This window comes from Miniopterus natalensis, chromosome 17, assembly GCF_054644295.1.
Source record: "Miniopterus natalensis isolate mMinNat1 chromosome 17, mMinNat1.hap1, whole genome shotgun sequence".
In the NCBI taxonomy this organism is placed as follows: domain Eukaryota; kingdom Metazoa; phylum Chordata; class Mammalia; order Chiroptera; family Miniopteridae; genus Miniopterus; species Miniopterus natalensis.
The window spans coordinates 33,706,596-33,728,451 of record NC_142097.1 but is presented as its reverse complement, the minus strand read 5'-3'; the positions used below and the strand labels follow the sequence as shown (position 1 = coordinate 33,728,451).

Below are 21,856 nucleotides of genomic sequence, written 5' to 3'. Positions count from 1 at the left end.
GTTTCTCTCAAACCCGGAATGTGAGGCCTCGGCCCACCCTGCCGGGCTCCCTACCTCGCTCTTCCCCCGGGCCGCCGCCCCACAGCTCGCCCCCGCAGGCGCCAGGGCGGCCGTGCCCTTCTGCCGTGTGTCCGCGTGGCTGCCGCCGCCCCTCCGAATCGTCCGGGGCCGCAGAGGAGTTCGCTACGGAGGGAGGCGGGGGCCTTCGGGAGGAGGAGGCGGAGGAGGCGGAGGAGGAGGGAAGGAAGATGGCGGCCGTGGAGCTAGAGTGGATCCCAGAGACTCTTTACAACACCGCCATCTCCGCCGTCGTGGACAACTACATCCGCTCCCGCCGAGACATCCGCTCCTTGCCCGAGAACATCCAGTTCGATGTTTACTACAAGGTACGGGCCGTGGGCCTGCTCTCCGCTCTCCTGCCGCAACCCGTGGGGCCGCACCCCCTTCCACGTCTGCGAACCCCCGCGGTTAACCCCTCACCCTTCGTAGCACGGTGGCCTCCCGACCCATCTGGTGCGGTCTCGGGGTTGCCAGTATAGAAACACCGTGTGTCTATATTCTGTGTGTTTCAGGCTCTTGGGCCTTGATTGGTATCTCTTCCAAATGAGTGTTTCCCCGTATTGGTGTTGCCTCCTACACTGTGCCCCGTGGGTAGGCCTTCGCCTGGACTTCCTCTATTGCGCCCCTGTCCCACTCGGTCCTTCCCTTCTGGCTTGTGTCTCGGGATATTTTCTGCCCCCTCTTCCCAATTAAGTGTCTGCATCAGCTGGACTTTTTGCTCTGCTTCCTCTCCCCTCCCCCGCCCCGACCCCCTTCCTACTCTCTCCTCTCGCCTCCCTCCTTCCCAAGTATTTTTTCCTGCTTCGTGTTCCTTAGTTTCTCTTTTCTCCTCCTAATTGAGAGGGAGTTGAGGAATTATTGGAAACAGTCGTGTGCTTTATTCGCCTATTTCTTAAAGCTTTGGTTTTCGTTTGTACTTGGAGTAAAATTGGGAATTTTATTAATATGGGACTGTTGATAAATTTTGAAAGGAAGGGGGAAAAAATCTTTACTAAAAAAAAAAATACTTTAGAATTTAAGTTATGTTCATGTATTTGGAAGTTGCAATCTTGCAGCATTCTTAAATCGCTCCCCCTCAAAAATCTCAACAGAAAGTCTCCAAGTCACTCTCCAAGGAGTTTCAAGGGTAAAAGTCTTTAGACGTGGACAATTTTTGCAGTGTTTAGAGAGGGAGGAGAACTTTATGGGCTTGGAGCCTCCCTTTTCCTCTCCCCCCACAGTTGAATGTGAACAGTGGATTTATTATTCAGTTCTTGCCTTGAATTGGCATGGATAACTCCTATTCTCCAGTAGCCAGTCATACAGAATTTGACCAAAAGTAGAGCATGATTTATTTTTTAGATCTTAAATATTTCCTCTTGCTTTGTAAGTTGGCTGGAACAATGTAAACTGATATTTAACATTGTTGTGTATGCTCTTATGTATGTATGGTGTTTTATGGCAGTTGTTTTATTGGGAAGATTGCCTGCTTTCTCTCCCCCAGAATAATTTTTCAGAAAGCAGCCAACTTGCCACATTCTACTAAACCCTTACTACTATACACCAGTTCTAAAAATTCAAATATTTTCCCCCCTAAATATCTAGAGAAGATTCATTTTGGTCATTCATATTATTTGGGGGTGGGGGGGTAGAGAAAAACCTCCCGTCATTCCAAATCCCTTGCTACATTGACTTTTGTGTGTGTCTAAAGAAATACTGTATATTTAAGATTCATTCCTCCCAGGGAAGGATGAGTTGAGTTGTCTTTCTCAACTGGGAAACTTCAACTTTGTGTGTGTGCTGTCCATTTTATTAAAGCATATGTAGTCTTTTACACTTTTAGAGAAAAATCATTGGAAATTTCATCAAAGTACATTTAGTAGTTGAATTCCCTCAAAATACTTGGATATCTTCTAGTAACTTGCTTCTAATTGAAGCTTTTCATTTGAAGGTTATTATTAGTGAGTATGAACAGATGGTGCTTTTGCCACATTTTCTGTTTCACATGGTCCACAAAGTTTTGATAGTTCTTTCTGGTACACTTTTACCCGCAGTAGTTGTGTGTCTGTTGGGAGTATGGCACTGTGCTAAGGTGAAGGAAGGTATTTAACATGTACCTGGAACTGTGTTTTTATGCGTTATCTTTTTTAATCCTCACAAACTGTAAAGTAGGGTATAACCCTGTGTGAGATGAGAAAGTCATTTACTCAAGGTCTCATACTTAGTATTTAGTTCCTTCAGACCTTGCTTTCTTGCTTGGAAAGATTTCGCATCTTAAGGTAGATTGTTTTTATGAAAGGTATTATAGAACTTATTTTTTTATTTGCTTTTATGGAAGTAGCTAGAGTGAAAGTCACTCCGTGAACCTCAGTCTTTAATGGAAGGATAAGAAGGAACTTTTAAACACTGTATCAACACATAAATATAAGAGACTATTAGCATTTTAATACATAGACTCACCCCGTGCCCAATTTGTGAAAAATTTAAGGGGCTTACTGTTTACAGTTGCATTTTCTCCAAGGAGAAACTCATAACTAGATCCCTTTAGCAGTCCCAACTTCCATCAATAGGCGTAGTCATAGACAAAATTATAGTACTTGTGGAACCAAAAATTCCCCCATCCCTCTTGATTGGTTCAGTCCAGTTTCACATAAAGCTTTAGTGGGATTGTGGAATGAATGGGAGGTGAAAAAGTAGGCATGCTGACTGCTCCCTAAAATGGGCAGGGAGAGAGGTGTTGATATGTACAAAGAGTAAAATGTGAAGGGATTTTTTTGAAGAATGGAAGACATTAGAATATATGTATTTACTGAATGAAGAAACCAAAACAGAGTAAGAGGTTATGTAAATATGTAAGTGAGGCAGGAAATAAATTATGGAGCAGAGTCCCTAAGCAGGAGTATTAATGAGTCTTGCCCCTTCCTTCATAGTGCATAGATTAAGGTATCAGTCATAATTTGGAGTTGGGGGAAGAATACTTCTTCCTCTGAAATAGGTGGAAAGAGTCGAGGACATAAAGTGTCAACATAGGAAAGTTTGTAAAGAAGGTTGTCAGGAATGAGGAGGTCCGATGCATCATCTGCTGACAGGGCTAGGAGTGCAGGTTTTGATGTAGGAGAGCTAAACCGAAGTTGGAAATGGCTGATGAGATATATGGGAAGTTCACTAAAATATGTTTTCAAAAATTGACAGGTGGAATAGATGGTTCAATAAAAAGTAATACCCTACAAAATAATGTCTTTGAATGTGAATGGTTTTTATCCAGAGGTGCTCAACCATTTAGGTATAGTAGTGGATGAGGTGAATAGAAGGAATTGTAAAATTGTATACCAAGTGAAAGCAAATAGAATGAGGGGCTGGCTTCTGTAAAGAATGAAGTGTACCTGGCCGGGTATGGCTCAACCGTTGAGCATGGACCTAATATTCAGGAGATCGAGGTTCAATTCCCAGTCAGGGCACATGCCTGGGTTGTGGGCTCGATTCCCAGTCAGGGGGCGTGCAGGAGGCAGCCGATCAATGACTCTCTCATCCTTGATATTTCTATCTCTTCCTCTCCCTCTCCCTTCCTTTCCCTGAAATCAATAAAGATAAATTAAAAATGAAAATTTAAAAAAATGAAGTGTGTGATATTTCCTTTTCATTTTAACTGCTGAATGGTATATTTTGTATCCTGTTCCAATTACATAGTTTGTCATAGTTAAGTTTTGGCGGGGTGAAGTGTTTCAGTAATTTGTTCTATTTGTTATTTTCAGTCTTAAACTTAATGGTTTTTAAAAATCATTGTAAGTCTCATGCTGAAAACCATATGAATTCATGTCTGATTTAGTATAAGAGTTAATTTTTCTTTTTCTATGTATATTTGTGTTGTATAGGTATAATAGCTGTTTCAACTAATATTTTGATAATCTTAAAATAGGCTGGTAACAAATTGAAAAAATTCTTGCAACAAATTGGACAGCCAAAGAGTTAATAATCTTTCCATATAAAGAACTTTTAGGATTAATAAATTGGGAATGAAAACTTTATGAGGGAGGGGCACAAAAGAACATAAATAGCCTGCCATATAATATATCTTGATGGGAAAGTAATGTTATAAATATGTCAGCTCACCTCAGTTGAAGCTATAAATTAATCACAATTTGTATTGGACTGTCAGGATTTTATTGGATATAGGAAACTGATAAAATATGAAGTTCATCTCGAGGAATTAATTAAGAATTAATGAGTCAAAGAAATTTTGAAGATGCACAATACTTAGGAGAGATGTGCATTATAAGACAGTCAATTATATTAGAAAGCTATGTATTTTATTTTATTTATTTATTTTTTTAAAATATATCTTTATTGATTTCAGAAAGAGAAAAGGAGAGGGAGAGAGAGAGGTAGAAACATCAATGAAGAGAGAGTCATTGATCGAGCCCGCAACCCGGGCATGTGCCCTGACCGGGAATCGATCCCAGGTCGACGCTCAACCACCGAGCCACGCCCGGCGGGGCAGAAAGCTATGTATTTTAAAACAGTGTAGCCCTGGCACAAAAACAGCAGAGAGAGAGAAATTGATTTCTAGAACATAGTAGACAGGAGCATTTGAGATCTTGCTTCCCAGAAATTGTCATCAGTTTTGGCTCAAATAAACTTATAAAAATTAAAAAACAAAACAAAAACAAAGTAGTCAAGATAGAAATCAAAGCATATTTAAGAATTAGTATGAGCCCAGCCGGATGTGGCTCAGCGGTTGAGCATCGTCCTAGGATCCAGGAGATCGAGGTTTGATTCCCGGTCAGGGCACATGCCCGGGTTGCGGGCTTGATCTTCAATGGGGGGCGTGTAGGAAGCAGCAGATCAGTGAGGACTATCATCATTGATGTTTCTATATCTTTCTCTCTCTCCCTCTCCCTTCCTCTCTCTGAAGTCAATAAAACATGTTTTAAAAAAAAGATGCTCAGCTGAAAGATAAATTAAAATACAGTATCAAGCCAAGTCAGTCATGAAGAAGAAAGAAAACCTGGAGGACTTACACTACCAAATATCAAGCTGTAACGATTTAAGATAATATGGTATTGGCACATGGATAGACAAATAGACCAGTGGAACAAAACAGCCCAGAGCCAGACTGATGTATACTGTCACCTAATTTATGAAAAAGTGACATAGCAATACAGTAGGGAAAGGAAAATCAAATAAATGGTATTAGTCAATTAGGTATCCATATAGGGGGAAAAGTATCATGACTTTACCTTATACCTTTTTCATCTCATGCCACACGTAAACTGCTAAAATTCAGTAGCAAACCAAAAAAATGTATTTTTTTGCTAGTCTGAAAGAAAAATCAGTGTAATTTTGATTCATTCACACCAGATGGCTATTGTCATTTTTTATTTGATAATCTAAGGGAAAAATGGTCAGTGCCTCAGCAGACAAAAACTCCCACCATATTCAGATACTTGGGTACAGTCAAAGAAGCATTGGTGCTACTGATAATTTATTTAGCTTGTTCCAGACCAATCTAATTCTTTCCAATTAAAAAAAAAAAAAAGGTCAACATAATACTGATAATTAAACCTAAGATAAAAAGAAAGTCTCTAGAAAACCTCATTTGTGAATCATGAGGCAAAAATTCTAGATAAAATAATCATAAGTACAAATCAACAAGTCTCTTCATATAATTCATCACATTAATAGGACAGAGGAAAACTATCATAGGTTTCTTCCATTGAACTTAAGGAATACACAGTGACATTCTAAACATACACTTAATCAAAAGGTAATTTGAATACACATAAACAAAAATAACTAGTGGTAAAACAAAGCATTCTGATTAAAATCGGGACTATAATAAGGTATCTTCTATTATCAATATCATTAAATTTTTTTAAGTAGAGACTTTTAGACTTACTTCTGGAACTGTATACTACATATTCAATTTTCTGCATCAATGAGTCTTTTGTTCATTTATTTTGTTCTTCAGAATCCACATAAATCATGTGTAAGTACTAATTTCTGACTACCATATATAACTTAAAATGCTTTTATATGAATTGTAGAAATTTGTAAATTTAGTGTTACATTTCTCTTAGCACAAGCATCTTTCTTGATACTAATATGTAATCATACCAACTTTGAGTAGTATTCATTAAATTCATCAAATATTAAGTTCATCAAATTATATTCGTAAGTATAATTGAAGTAAAAATTAAAATTAAATTTTTTAAAAATTCTTTTTTTGTTGTTTTTTTATTTCAGCTTTACCAACAGGGACGCTTATGTCAGCTGGGCAGTGAATTTTGTGAATTGGAAGTTTTTGCTAAAGTATTAAGAGCTCTGGATAAAAGGTAAATCTCTTTTTTTTTTAATTGTGGTAAACTAGCCCTAGCCAGTTTGTTCAGTGGTTAGAGCATCAGACTAAAGGGTCTTGGGTTTGATTCTGGCCAAGGACATGCACCTCGGTTGCAGGCTCAGTCCCTGGCCTAGACCTCATGCAGAAGACAACCAATCGATATGTCTTTCTCACATTAATATACGGGGTAGGGCAAGAGTAGGTTTACAGTTGTTCATATGGAAAATAATACAGTAGTTAATAAATAATATAAGAATAAACTCTGTGTTTTATATACTCACAACTGTAAACCTATTTTGGCCCCACCCTGTATTTGTGAAACTAAAAGCATGTAGTTTGACATTTTCCCCCTTTATGCAAAGCAGTGACTCCTTATCTAGAACATTTTCATTACCCCTCAAGAAATCCTGTACCTATTAACAGTCATTCCCTATTTCCTTTTACCCCTAGTCTCTGGCCTACTGTTAATCTACTTTCTGTCTCTGGATTTACCTATTCTACACATCTTATATAAATAATCATACAATATATAGTCTTTTTGACTGGCTTTTTCTGTAATATTTTCAAGGTTCATTCATGTTGTTCCTTATATCAGTACTCTTTTCTATTTTATGGTTGAATAAATTTCCATTGTATGGATATATGGTTTTGTTTATCTAATCATCTGCTGATGAACATTTTGGTGGTTTCCCCCTTTTGGGAATTATAAGTAATGCTGCTCTGAATGTTCATGGACAAGATTTCATGTGGACATATGTTTTCAATTGTCTTGTATATAAAGCTAGAGTATAAACATATGATAGCCTTATGTTTAACTTTTTAAATAACCTGTAAACTGTTTTCCACAGCAGCTGTACCATTTTGCATTTTCTACTACGGGTGTGTGAGGGTTCCAATTTTTCTGTATCCTTGCTGTTACTTTTTTCTTCTTCTTTGTATCCAAAATGTGTTTATTGGGATGGTTCCCTGCTCATCTTAATTGGAGGTGCTTTTAGTGCTGCTTCCTTCTGAAGGAGCATCCTTCTGTAACCCTTGCTTTTCCTTCTGTTGGCTGACTGAGAACAGTGGAGCAATCAACACAAAAAACTACTGTTTGTGCGTGGCTAAAGACGGTGGTGATTTTATAGCATCCTGGGCATTTCACATCCATGAAGTAGGAATTGGGGCTCTGCACCAGGCCCTTCTTCTTGTGTTTCCTCTTCTCTTCCGGAGAGGGATGAAGGAGATCCTTAGTGAGAGGCATATTGACGTGGGGAGGTTGTCACACCGGATTCCGTTACTTTTTAAACAAAATTATTACAGCCATCCTAGCAGATGTGACATGGTATCTCATTATGATTTTGATTTGCTTTTCCTACTGCCTAATGATGTTGAACTTCTTGTGCTTATTAGCCATTTGTACATTTTGGAGATCTATTGAAATCTATTGCCCTTTTTAAAAAAAACTAAAAACTAAATTTACTGGAGTGGCATTAATTAATAAAATTATATAGGTTTCAAGTATACAATTCTATATACATCATCTGTATATTGCATTGTATGTTCACCACCCAAAGTCAAATTTTTTGTCACCATGTGTTTGACACCCCCCCCCCCATTGTGCTTTGCTGTTCCTATTCCCCTTTCCTCTGGTAACCACCATACTGTTGTCTGTGTCTGTGAGTTCTTGGTTGTTTTTCTTGTTTGTTCATTCGTTGCTTTCAGTTTCATATTCCACATATGAGTGAAATTATGTGATTCCTGACCTTTTCTGTCTGATTTATTTCACTTAGTATGATATTCTCAGGATCCATCCATCTTGCTGCGAATGGCAGTATTTCTTTTTTTTCTTATCATTGCTAATTTTTTAAATTGGGTTATTGTTGTATTATAAGACAATTTGGTTTTTAAAACTGATGTTAAAAGTTAGTTTTATTCTGCCTGGCCAACGTGGCTCAGTGGTTGAGCATCGACCTATGATCCAGGAGATCACGGTTCTATTCCTGGTCAGGGCACGTGCCCGGGTTGCGGGCTCGATCCCCAGTGGGGACTGTGCAAGAGGCAGCTGATCAATGACTCATCATCTGATGTCTGTCTGTCTCTCTCTCCCCCCCCCCCCCCGTCCCCCTTTCACTCTCTGAAATCAATGAAAACATATTTTTAACAAAAAACAACAAAAACTAATTTACAGATTTTTTTTTTTTAAAAGTTAGTTTTATTCTTTGTTGCCATCAATTTACACGTACAAGATCACCAAATGATTCACTGAGTAAAGATGGTAGACTAAATTGTGAATTATGGCCTCATAATTCATACGGCAAAATGCTTTTTGTTTTACTCCATCTTGGAAAATAATCGTACTGTTATTTTACAAAAGCAGGCTCGCACTTTCTAAAAGGACAAAATACATTACCCTTATAAAATAACCTTTTCCTTCTCTTTCAGACATTTGCTTCATCATTGTTTCCAGGCTTTGATGGATCATGGTGTGAAAGTTGCTTCAGTCTTAGCTTATTCATTTAGTAGAAGGTGCTCTTATATAGCAGAATCAGATGCTGCAGTAAAGGAGAAAGCCATTCAGGTTGGCTTTGTTTTAGGTAAGTAATGGTAAAATAGAGGAGTGTTTTGTCTGTGACATGACTTGTAATTAAACTTGCTAACAATAAAGGATTCTCTCAGGATATTCCCAAAGTCTGTATAAGGAGGTTGTGAGAAAAACATTAGAAAAATTAGGTGTGATTTATTGAACATTAACTTTGTGCCAAGCACTGTACTAGGCATTTAAGTGCTATCTTTGTAAATCCTCATGACAGTCCAGTGACATATTGGTATTATTAGCATTTTACTAATGAGGAAATGGACTAAAAAATGTTAAGTAACTTGCTGAAGTCACATAGCTAGTAGTCGAGCTAAGTTTAGAATCCTGTGTCTATATGATTTCAAGGCACATACCTTTCTCCTGTGTCATACTGCCACCAGCCTCTTTGACCAGCTCACTATATGCTGTGACGTGGGACTTAATTCTTTTGGGACCTCAGTTTTTCCATTTCTACAATGAGAATAACTCTAAGTATCTTTGTGGGAGTGTTACGAGACTCCTGATAACATAAAAAGAAAAGAATTTTGAGGTTTTGTATGCTATATATAAGTTTCCCAAAAAAAGTATACACATACTTTGAATAATTGTAAAGGCAGTGTTTATTAAATTTCATTTCATTTTCAAAATTGAACTGTCAGGTGTTAAAGTGTAAAGATTTTGGGGGGACACCCCGTATATAGAAAAATATTATTTAATGTCTGTATAATATGGTGTTCAGCAAATCTAAATAGATAAGTGTTTCAGGCAATTATTAAAGTTGTTACTACCTTTTTTACTTAAAACAATTTTTTTTAAATTTTGAAATGATTGTAGATTTATAGGCAATATCAAAGTCAGAAAGTTGACACTAGTTTAATACTGCTAACTAAACTATAGACCTTATTTAATTTTCATCAGTTTTTTTTTTTATCAGACATACAGTGCGTGCGTGTTTCTGTGCAGTTGATTCCATGTAAAGATTCATATAACGATTAACATCAGGATACAGGGCTGTTCTTTCACCACAGACTACCTTTCATTTTTAACTTCTCACATTAATATGTGCATATGCATGTTCTCTCTCTCTCTCTCTCTCTCTCTCTCTCTCTCTCTCTCTCTCTCTCTCTCTCTCACACACACACACACACACACACAAAGTGCACATACACTTCCTTTGCCAGCAAGTTTTCGTGGTCATTTCCTTCAGTCTTAGAATAATTTTTTGTGGCAGTCATAGACAATTTGCTGGAGGAACTTCAGAACATTCTTTTCTGTAAAGAACCCTCAGCATTTATCCTTAGTCCTCTGGAATTTAAGTTGCAACAAAGAGTTATGACCAAAGAATGTCTCTAACAATAGAGTGTTTGTGATCTTGATGAATGTTAAGGTCGACATTCCTTTAGTCTTAGATAGTCATGTAAAAATCTGTGGGGAAAATTTAGTATCAAGGAACGTGAAAGGCAGGCAGGCTAGTGTTCATTAAGGTCCTCTGTTATCTCCACAAACATATAGCAATCTGGCCATTGAAATGAGCCACGTTGAAGAAATTCCCTGGAGAAGAGCCAAATCCTAGCAAACTCAGTTACATTATCAGTTTTAATGTTAAAATTACCAAAAGAGGGAACAAACTTCATACTAGAAGTATATAGTGATGGAGATAATTTTTTTAAATAACAGCTTTATTGAGATATAATTCACATACCATGCACTTCACCCATTTAAAGTATCCAATTCAAAGGTTTTTTAGTATATTCACAGAGTTGTGAAAACATTACCGCAGTAAGTTTTAGAACATTGTCATCATCCCCAAAAGAAATCCATACCCATTAGCAGTCACTCCTCATTTCCTTCCAACACCGCTAGCCCTAGGCAACCATCAGCCTGCTTTCTGTCTCCATAGATTTACCTGTCCTAGACATTTCTCATAAATGGACTCATAAAATATATTATTTCTGTGGCTGGCTTGTTTCATTTAGCATCATGTTTTCAGAGTCCGTCCATGTTGCATAGAGATAGAATTTAATATGAAGAATTTTAAACAGGTATTAAAGAATCGAAAAGGACAAAAAGGGAACACTTGGGTATTACGGACACAACTGCAAGAATCAACAACTGCACCTAGGGCTTAGGGAGCCTAGGATGGGTTGGAATTATTAAAATTTGGAAGGTTGCTGAGTTAGCTCACAGCTGGGGTACTGCCAGGCAACAGGCGCCTCAGACCTCTGAGAAGTAGGGCCAGTGGGTCTAGAACTTAGATCTCTACGAGTGGACCGGACTGGCTGGTACTGGTCTCTCCTGACCTGAGTGCTGTGAATCTAGTTCTGCATTATTGGAAAACTGCAACTGGACCTGGCTTATTGGAATGAATTGCCACTGCCAGAGTAAAGAGCATTATCCTGGGGGCTTTGCTGGCAGGGGCCTTGCTGACAGAAACTGGCAACAAACAGGAAGGAGTGTCTCTTTTTTTAATATTTTTTTATTGACTGATTTGAGAGAGAAATACCTATTTATTGTTCCACTTTTTATGCAGTTGGTTGCTTCTTGTATGTGCTCTGACAGGGAATCGAACCCATAACCTTGGAGTATCGGGATGATGCTCCAACCAGCTGAGCTACCCGAGCAGGGCCTAGGAAGGAGTGGCTCTTGCTCCTCCCCTCCCACTCTAGTGCCTCCTTTCGACAGAGACTATAGGGATCCAGCCAGCAAAGGAGAAAGCTGGTTTCCAGAGTCCTAGCCCCAGTGTCATAAAACAAAGTCCAGAAGGGTTGATTTGAAGCTGGGAGACTAGCCTAATAACCAGCACTACACATAATATATTAGGATGGTGAGTAGAAGATTGCTTAGTGTGAATATGTGTAATAACCGTATTATTCAGTCACCTGGCGAGGGCCATGCATGTTCTCACTCGTACTTCTCTACAATTAAACTAATATTAGTTTAATTACATGTAGCTTTAATTAAACATAAAACATGGATATAAGCAAAATACATTTTCTTGACTCATACACTATTGACACTATTTAAAATGCATTAAACTATTGGGCCAAGAGCCTCTAAAACGATGGACAGTATTCTGAGGAAATGATGCCCAGTGCTATCAGAGGACAGTAATTTAATTACTTGCTAAAAAAAATAAGATGAGCAAGCACCACCTTCTCTTTTTATTTGTGTATCCTCAGTGATGTGTGCTGTTCCCTATACTAAGAAGATTAAGTTTATTCAGGTTGGTTTGTTTTTAACTAATTCTCTTAATGTGGAAAGAGCTCTTACAATTCATTTTTTAAAATATGTTTTTGATTCCAGAGTCAGGAAGAGAGAGGAATAGAGAGATAGAAACATCAGTGATGAGGGTCACTGATCGGCTGCCTCCTGCGGACCCCTTGCTGGGGATCGAGCCTGAAACCCAGGCATATGCCCTGACCGGGAATTGAACCAGTGACCTCCCAGTTCATGGGCTGATGCTCAACCACTGAGCCACACTGGTCCAGCTATTTAGATTTCTTTATCTTTGGGATTGGGTATGAAGAGATTGAAAAGTTATGCTTAGCCTTCAAGGTGAAAATATTAGAATTATTAGAATATAGTGGCTAATTAACTGAAAATTTCACCTCTTGGACCATGGAGTCTTCTTAGAGGGTTAACCTTTAAGGTATCAACTTTGATCTATTTCCTTTAGTTTGAAAGTGTGTTGTTTTTGTAATTTCACAATTTGTCTATTTGTTTTGGGCTAAACACAGGACTTTGATATTGTGGGTTTTCTGTTTTAGATGATATTCGTTACAAACGTGTCATTTTAACTTACAAGTGATGTACTATATCTAAAGTTACTGGTTTTTCTTGTCCTTCAGGTGGCTTTCTTTCCGATGCAGGCTGGTACAGTGATGCTGAAAAAGTTTTTCTGTCCTGCCTTCAGTTGTGTACTCTACATGATGAGATGCTTCATTGGTTTCGTGCAGTAGAATGTTGTGTGAGGTAAGTTTGTACAGACCCTACAATTACATGCTATAATGGTACTTAGTGGCTTTTATGGTTTTGACTCAGATTCCAAGTGTATATCACCATTTGAATTACCCTCTGAGAAGATGTTTAAATGTCAGAGTTTCACTAGTCTGGCCTCCTGTCTCTCATCCCCAAAATATAGTTAACTTGCTGTAGTTAGCTTAGAGTATTATGAACTAGACTGTGTATATATATATTTTTGCCAGACTGTGTATGTATATATTTGTTTTGTTGGAGAACTCGTTTTTTCATTCCTTCAACAAATATTTATTGAATGCCTAGTATATACCAGGAACTGTGCAAGGCATTAGATGCTAGGAAAAGAAATACACTTTTTTCTTGGGTGGTGGTATTTTTTTAACCCCCGCTCTGATTAACACTTCTAGAATCGTGCATGACAAGATTAGTATTTTACTTATAACTATTTTCTTTAAAAATATATTTTTTAACAGATGTACTGAAAGGAAAGCAAATGTGGAAGTAACTTTGCTTTTACTGTCCTTATCTTTTCTGCACATGTAACATTTTGTTTTAGCTATTTTCATTTAGGTTTTCTCTCTATCTCCCAATTTGACTTGACTTTTTTTAAAAAGAATTTTTTAATAAAACCAAAGAGAAATCAAAGTTTTTATTTTTATGTTTTTTTTTAATATATCTTTATTGATTTCAGAGAGAGGAAAGGAGAGGGAGAGAGGGAGAGGGGGAGAGAGAGAGATAGAGATAGAAACATCAATGATGAGAGAGTCGTCATTGATCGGCTGCCTCCTGCAGGCCCCTGACCAGGGGGATCAATCCCGCAACCCAGGCATGTGCCCTGACTGCGGGAATCCCGGAGATCTCCTGGATGCTAGGTCAATGCTCAACTGCTGAGCCACGCCCAGCCAGGCTATTTAGCTTTTTCTAAGGCAGAAAAATTTGAGGTATTAGTTAACCATGTGTTTAATTGAATTGGAAAAGAAGTGTTTTGCAGAACAAATACTAATGAAATCCTTTGGCCAATCCCAGGGGCTTTGAGCCTATTGCAAGAGTAAGAGTGTCTTTTTTAAATTTAATGTTACAAGGCCAGATTGGGGGGAGGGGGGGAGGGAGACATCAGTGTGAGAGAGAACATTGATTGATTGCTTTCTGTACATGCCCAGACTGGGCACCGAACCCACAACGTTTCGGTATACTCGACAGCACTCCAACCAACTGACCCATACCAGCCAGGGAGGGCGTCTTCATTTATTGATTTCTATTGCTGTGCAAAACTTTTCAGTTTGATGTAGTCCCATTTGTTTATTTATTTTTTTTGTTTCCCTTGCCTGAGGATATATCAGAAAAAAAATATTACTAAGAGAAATGTCAGAGTTTGCTGCCTGTGTTTTCTTCTAAAAGTTTTATGTTTTTTCTTTTACATTTAAATCTTTAATCCATTTTGAGTTTGTTCTCATATATGGTGTAAGAAGGTGGTTTAGTTTCTTTCGTGGTTTTTTGTTTGTTTTGCATGTGTCTGATCAATTTTCCCAGCACCATTTACTGAATAGACTATCTTTACCCCATTGTATGTTGTTGCCTCCTTTGTAATATATTAATTGACCATATAGGAGTTGGTTTATTTCTGGGCTCTCTATTCTGTTTCCCTGATCCATGTGTCTTGTTTTTATGCCAGTGCCAAAATGTTTCAATAACCATAGCCTTGGGGTAAAGTTTGACATCAGATGGAGTGATTCCTCCAGTTTTGTTCTTCTCAAGATTGCTGTGGCTATTTGGGGTCTTTTGTGGTTCTATATAAAGTTTAGGATTATTCTAGTTTTGTGAAAAATGACAGTGCTATTTTGATAGGAATTGCATCGATTCTATAGATTGCTTTGGGCAATAGTATGGACATTTTAATTTTAACTGTAATGAGCATAGTATATGTTTCCATTTGTTTGTATCTTCAACCTTTTTTAATTGATTTCAGAGAGGAAGGGAGAGGGAGAGAGAAACATCAATGATGAGAGTCATTGATTGGCTGCCTCTCGCACGCCCCTTGCTGGGGATTGAGCCCACAACCAGGGCATATGCCCTTTCCGGGAAGCAAACCAAGATCTCCTGGATCATAGGTCAATGCTCCACCTCTGAGCCATGCCAGCCATGCTGGCTGGGCTGTATCTTCAATGTTGAGTACACATTTCTTTAAAAAAGGTATGTAAATGTCTAGTAAGCACATGAAAAGATGCTCAGCATTATTTGTCATTAGGGAAATGAAATACAAGTTAAACACAGTGAGATACCACTTCACACCTACCAGGAGGACTGTAATTTAAAAAACAAAACAAAACCAGAAAATGAGTGTTTGCAAGAATGTGGAGAAATTAGAATCCTTGTGAATTGCGTATGGGAATGTAAAATGGAGCAGCTGCTGTGGAATACAGTTTGGTAATATTTTTCATTTCAAACAATGAATACTTTAATCAAACAGTAATTGCTTTGGACAATAGTTGTTGATCAAGTAGATGCAGTTTTATGTTGTCATAAAAAGAAAATACTGTGAGGTAGGGAACATATGGGAAATCTCTGTACCTTCCGCTCAGTTTTTACTAGGAACCTAAAACTGCTCTAAAAAGTAAAATCAATTTTTAAAAAATAATAAAATGCTGTGCTTACATGGTTAGAGCCATATTTGAAGGACCTTGAGAAGCTAACCTGTCTTTTCGTTAGGCTGAGTGTGGAGACAAAATTAGATCCTCAGTTCAAAAGTTCCTGGGATTTTGCATCCTGCTCAGTATAAACCCAGGTGGACACTCAGATCCTGAAGAGTTTACATATGTTTAATCTGTCCTTTTGTTTCGATAGACAACCATCAGGGACTGGAGAAATTACCAAGCTATGATTTTCTGGCATGAAATGTTTAGTTTGCTACCCCAACATGTGCCAATTATTAAATAATTTCTAGAACCTTATTTTTAGGGGGAATGCCTACAAGAGGTAACACTTGTTCTTTTTATTCTATAAATTAATAACCTATGCCTGGGTTTAACCTTCTTACTCAACCATTTGAATAACTGTGAAATATATAGTTCTAATACCAATTCTTTTTATTTCAGTGATTTTTCTCTCTGAATTGTTGTAATGTCTTTTGTCTTAGTTGCCTTGTTTCCACTCTTGGCTTTACTATAATCCGTTCTGCACACTGCAGCCAGAGTTGCACTGTCCAGTATGGTAGCCATTAACCATAGTGGTTATTTAAATTCAAATTAATTAAAATGAAAAATCAGACCTCATTTACACTAGGGACATTTAAGATACTTAGAAGCCACTGCTGCTACCAAGTTGAGCAGAGCAGGTATAGAACATTTCAGGAAGTTCTATTAGACAGCCTTGTTCTGGAGGATAAATAAAATAATCTCACTCACTGTTGCAACCAGAATTTACTTTCTTATCTCTCTTTATATAATCCCTTACTCATAAGACTCCAGGGACATTGGCCTTTTTTCTGGTCTTTGATTATGCCAGAATTTTTTCCCCTTTCTTGGGGCCTTTGCATTTGTTTTTCTGTTTGGAACATGTCTCACCCCCCACCCCCTAAGATATCATGATTGCCTATTTATCATTTAGGTGTCAACTCAAATGTTAACCTCCTCAAGAGAATTCTTCCCCATCTACCGGAAGCACCTCCTTTATGAAGGTCTTAATCATATTACCCTATTTTTATCGTGTTTATAGCATTTATCTTTAAATGAAAGTCTTATTTATTGGTGTATTAGTTGGTCTACCCTAATGCACGTCTCCCCGCTAGAATGAAGTTTCTTATGATCATGGATTCTTTCTCATTTACCACTACGTCCCTTGCCCCTAGAAAAACGACTGGCATGTAATAGATGCTCAATCAATACTTGACTGTGAGAGTATCAAAACTACCATACATATATATTTTTTTACTGTAATCTTTTACTAGATTTCAGTTTTATTTTCCTGTGTGTGGTTTTCACTGTGACAGGTCATTGCAAACTGGTCAGTAGATCAGCAATTTGACAGTAAAAGTGACATTGTCTCCTTATCTGTAGGAGTATACTTACTTTAACATGAAATGTCTGTATACGAGAACATACATTTTTTTCTATTTTTATGCTTCTGCTTAAAACTATAAATCCAGCCCGGCCGGGTGTGGCTCAGCGGTTAAGCGTCGACCTAGGAGCCAGGCGATCAGGGTTCGATTCCCGGTCAGGGCACATGCCCGGGTTGCGGGCTGCAGCCGATCAGTGACTCTCTCATCATTGATGTTTCTAGCTCTCTCTCTCCCTCTGCTTTCCTCTCTCTGAAATCAATAAAGATATATTTAAAAACAAACAAACAAACAAAAACAAACTATAAATCCAGTAATGCATTATTCAGGAGTAGCCTGATAAATATTACATTCACTTTTGCTTTAAGTTGGAATTTGGTATTGTGAATAAAAGATGCTCCATTCAGAATTTTTTATTCACCTTAGTATATTCTTTTGCTTGAGTATTTCAGTCTTTTCTAAAAGCAGATAACTTTATGGTGAATGTTAGGAGGATGCACTAGCATTGTGTAATATTTGCTACTTTATTGAATAGTCCTGGTTCATTTGAAGTTACTCAGGATTTTTTTTGACAGTACAAAGGATTGATAGAGATTAGAAGATTTTTAGAATTTATCATTGATCTGTTAATATTTTTGGTGGAGATAGAAAAAAATAAATTTTAAGTATCTTTTTAAGAAATATATATTCCTGAAGAATGCTTCCTAACCTCTCTATACTTGGGCTTGGTTTTGGTTTTTTTACAGTGATTTTTATGCCTTGTTTCTTCCCAGGGCTGACCATTTTCAGAAAATTGCATTGGCATGATGTATGGACATAATGTTCTAGCCAGCATTATAATAGAAACATAGGTAGATGTCCAGTTCTCACACTCTTCTGTTTTGTACGTCTGTTGTTGCTACCTACACTTCAGTGTGACCTAAAGCATTTCACTACTCTCATGTAGCGTTAGACAGGCAGCGTAGTTGTGCGGTTCCTTTGCATAAAGAACTGTTTCCCACCGTGGAGGATAAAGGTTATAAAGCAAACACCTGGCAGTACCATTATTTTTAGTGGCCTCACATAAGCAAAAATGAGCATTCACAAAGCAACATAAAATGAGTGGTAACTGATCAAGTGTCGCACAAATATACTAGAAAAAGGAATGGAAGGTAATGATAGGTAATAGTATTTCACATTGGCTTTTATTTTCTTCGTTGTCTTCCAAGTTTTTTATAATGAGACTGCATTACTTTTGGATTTGGATCACAGTTAAATGTTAGATGTAACTAGATGTAGTATATACTGAGTGCGCAAAATATACAAAATATTTAGAGAAAATACGGAATCCAAGTTGGATGAGCATATACTTCATGTGCATTAGTCGATCCCAGTTTGGACTAGACAGCTGTTTTCCAATGCTGCCTCATTTTTTTATCTAGTTACGTTAACTCATTCGGGTGCTGCATAATGATCTGTAAAGTTATCAGGTCAACCATGCTGGAAATACCAAAAACAGAGGAATGTTACTGTGCTTTGCAGGTTGCTTCATGTTCGAAATGGAAACTGTAAATATCATTTGGGTGAAGAAACATTTAAGTTAGCTCAGACATACATGGATAAGCTCTCAAAACATGGCCAGCAAGCAAACAAAGCTGCACTCTATGGAGAACTGTGTGCACTCCTGTTTGCAAAAAGCCACTATGATGAGGTGAGTATTTTGAAGTGCATTTCATTGTGACCAGTAAGTATTTATAAAACAGAGGATAAATCATATTCTCTTTTATTTGTCTTAATAGATGTCTTTATCACATTTTAGGTTTACTTAAAATTACACATTTGTAATGGAATATTTAAAATCTGGCAAAAGATGTATTCTGTGTGATGGGTTTTCAACATATACACATGTGATTTAGGGCCTGCTTTGTTTTTGTTTTTAATTAAACCAAATGTATTTCGTCTAAATTATTAATTTATTTATTTTAAATATATCTTTATTGATTTCAGAGAGAGAGAGGGAGAGAGAGATAGAAACATAAAGAAACATCAATGATGAGAGAGTTGTCATTGATCAGCTGCCTCCTGCACGCTCCCAACTGGGGGCCCACAACCCCGGCATGTGCCCTGATGGGGAATTGAACCATGATCTCCGGGATCCTAGGTTGATGCTCAACTGCTGAGCCATGCCCTACTGGGCTCACCTAAATTAGTTTGATGGGCATGCTCTGCTAAGTAGACCTTCAGGTTTGAGGAAGGAGAAGTGTATTCTAAAAGGCAGAGGGAACAGTATGTACAAAGGCCTCTGGCCAAGAGAGAACTGCCTCTGGTTTCCTGAATGTGTGTAACATATACTTAAAATTAGAAAATTTTCAGTATAAATATTGTGTGTATTCTTATCCAAGTACTTGAAAGCTTGCAGGAAGAATTCACAGTTATTTCATTAAATATTGTCATTCTGGTTTATCACAGTTTTTGCTCTTTTTAAAATATATATATATACTTTTCTTTTTTTTAGGCCTACAAATGGTGCATTGAGGCAATGAAAGAAATCACAGCAGGCTTACCAGTCAAAGTTGTGGTGGATGTTTTAAGACAAGCTTCTAAAGTGAGTGAGCATAATGTTAAATTAATGATAGGATTTAGCAAGCTTTAAATTTCTTTTAGCTAACCTATTATTTAACAGATGAGGTTTTACATACTCTGTGGACTAACAAGATCTAAGTTTCTGTTGTCAGTTTTAGAAATATGGTTTCTGTCTCACATACAGACTTTCGCTAATTTTACTACACCCAGAAAACCTGTGAAAAACTTTATTTTCAAAATTTAGCTCCTGAAGTACAGATCAAAATAGTACTTTGATGCTATTCTGCTTGATTTTGTTTTTGTTTTTCATAAACCTTTACAATAGCCTGAATTCCTTATGCCATGGTTGTATGGGCTTTGGTCACTTATCTCCTAAAGGGATAGTCTCGTATTAAATCTTTTGGTTATAGTATTGCAGTCTCACAGGATGACAGCCTTCTGTAATTGACCTGGTGGGCAATGCATATTTGGTTTTTTTCTTTAGTTTCTTTTTTTTTTGGTAAATAAATGCCTCCTTGAGGCCAGTTAAAAAAATTGCTCTCTGGAAAGGGAAACCCTGTGGGCCTGCTCTGCACTCTTCCTTTCCCATCCATCATCTGCAGTGGAATTGCAATCAAGATGCAGATTTTTGTGGAAACCCTTATGGGGAAGACCATCACTCTCGAGGTTGAACCCTCAGATACAATAGGAAATGTAAAGGCCAGGATCCAGGATAAGGAGGGAATTCCTCCTAATCAGCAAAGACTGATCTTTGCTGGCAAGCAGTTGGAAGCCAGATATACTTTGACTACAACATTCAAAAGGAGTCTGCTCTTCATCTTGTGTTGAGACTTCATCGTGGTACTAAAGAAAAGGAAGAAGTCTTACACCACTCCCAAGAATAATTAGCGTAAGAGAAAGAAGATAAACCTGGCTGTCCTGAAATACGACAAAGTAGATGAGAATTGCAAAATCAGTCGCCTTTGTCGGGAGTTCCATCAGATGAATGTGGTGCTGGAGTTTTTATGGCCAGCCACTTAGGCTTTATTGTGGCGAATGTTGTCTGATCTATTGCTTCAACAAACCGGAAGACAAGTAATTGTATATGGGTTAAAAAAAGACGTGAACTAGCAACCAAAAAATTTTTTTGCTGCTTTGGTATACTGAGGCTTTCAAAGTGTTGATATACATTTCAGATATGCTCTATACCCAGAGGTTTTTCAGTTGAATATTCCATTTTGGTTGGTTTTACTTATGGAAATTTCAATTAGAAGAAAGATTCTAAAATTATAGATTTAGAAGAGTCTAAGATTTCTGTGAAATTTATTTAAATATTTTTACTGATTTTTAGAGAGATAAAGAGTCTTCCATTGGTTTCAGTTATTTATGCATTTATTGATTGTTTTGTATATGTGCCCTGACGGGGAACCAAACCCTCAACCTTGGCATTTGGGGATGACACTCTAACCAGCTGAGCTACCTGGCCAGGGCATATATTTAATATAAAGACATCTAAATATATGTGTAAGATTTCTTTTTCTATATGCAAATGGTATTTACAGTTTTAAAACTACTGGCTATTCTCATGAATCAAAATATTTTAAGAAGTAAAAGGAAAACTGAAAATTCTGTGCATTTAAAAATTGTTAGATGAAAATTACAAGATAGTTGTAAGCTAGTCTAGGACTGGAATATTAATAAGTACCTTAGAAAATAACATGGTGAGCCCTACCTCCACCACTTTATTTTAATAATATGGAAAGATGGGAGTATACCAACTTTGTAAGGTGACTTTGTTATAGCAGATTTGTTTTGGGCATGGCTGTCAAAATTTTAATCTGTATACTTTCCCAGGATATATACAGATCTGTTTATAATACAGTTTTCAAGTTGGAAGGAAAGAAATTACAAATAGAATGCTTCTGCTTGTGTTTGATGGTGCTTTTTTCTCTTTTTGACCGTAATAGTTTGAATATATAAACTATACTTATTTTAACACACTGAGAGTTATGTAATAATTTTTCACTTTATCTTTAGGCTTGTGTTGTAAAGCGTGAATTTAAGAAGGCAGAACAGTTAATTAAACATGCGGTGTATTTGGCACGGTAGGTGATTATTCAAAATACCATCTCAAATTATCTATCTCTACTTTATATCCTAATAGTTTTGTATCTTTTTCAGGGATCATTTTGGATCCAAACACCCAAAGTATTCTGATACACTGCTAGATTATGGGTTCTACTTACTCAATGTAGATAATATCTGTCAGTCTGTTGCAATTTATCAGGTATGTTAATAGTTACACTTTTTTCCCCCCTCAACTTCAATTGATTTACTGACCTGTACTTGTTTG

General features: G+C 37.3%; 1 protein-coding gene and 2 pseudogenes across 1 annotated transcript in view; 2 read left to right on the top strand and 1 right to left on the bottom strand.

The window, feature by feature from the left end:
* Nucleotides 1-210: 210 nt before the first annotated feature.
* APPBP2 (amyloid beta precursor protein binding protein 2) overlaps nt 211-21,856 on the top strand; it is a 34,640-nt gene continuing 12,994 nt past the window's right edge. The window contains exons 1-8 of the mRNA XM_016203565.2: nt 211-386; nt 6,283-6,371; nt 8,801-8,952; nt 12,782-12,905; nt 18,484-18,652; nt 19,457-19,546; nt 21,541-21,608; nt 21,685-21,790. Coding sequence (XP_016059051.1) covers nt 249-386; nt 6,283-6,371; nt 8,801-8,952; nt 12,782-12,905; nt 18,484-18,652; nt 19,457-19,546; nt 21,541-21,608; nt 21,685-21,790 — 936 coding nt within the window. The 5' untranslated portion in view covers nt 211-248. The remainder of the gene's footprint in view (nt 387-6,282; nt 6,372-8,800; nt 8,953-12,781; nt 12,906-18,483; nt 18,653-19,456; nt 19,547-21,540; nt 21,609-21,684; nt 21,791-21,856) is intronic.
* Nucleotides 7,353-7,619, bottom strand: LOC107529988 (small ribosomal subunit protein eS27 pseudogene; annotated as a pseudogene).
* LOC107529978 (ubiquitin-ribosomal protein eS31 fusion protein pseudogene) lies at nt 19,553-21,522 on the top strand (annotated as a pseudogene).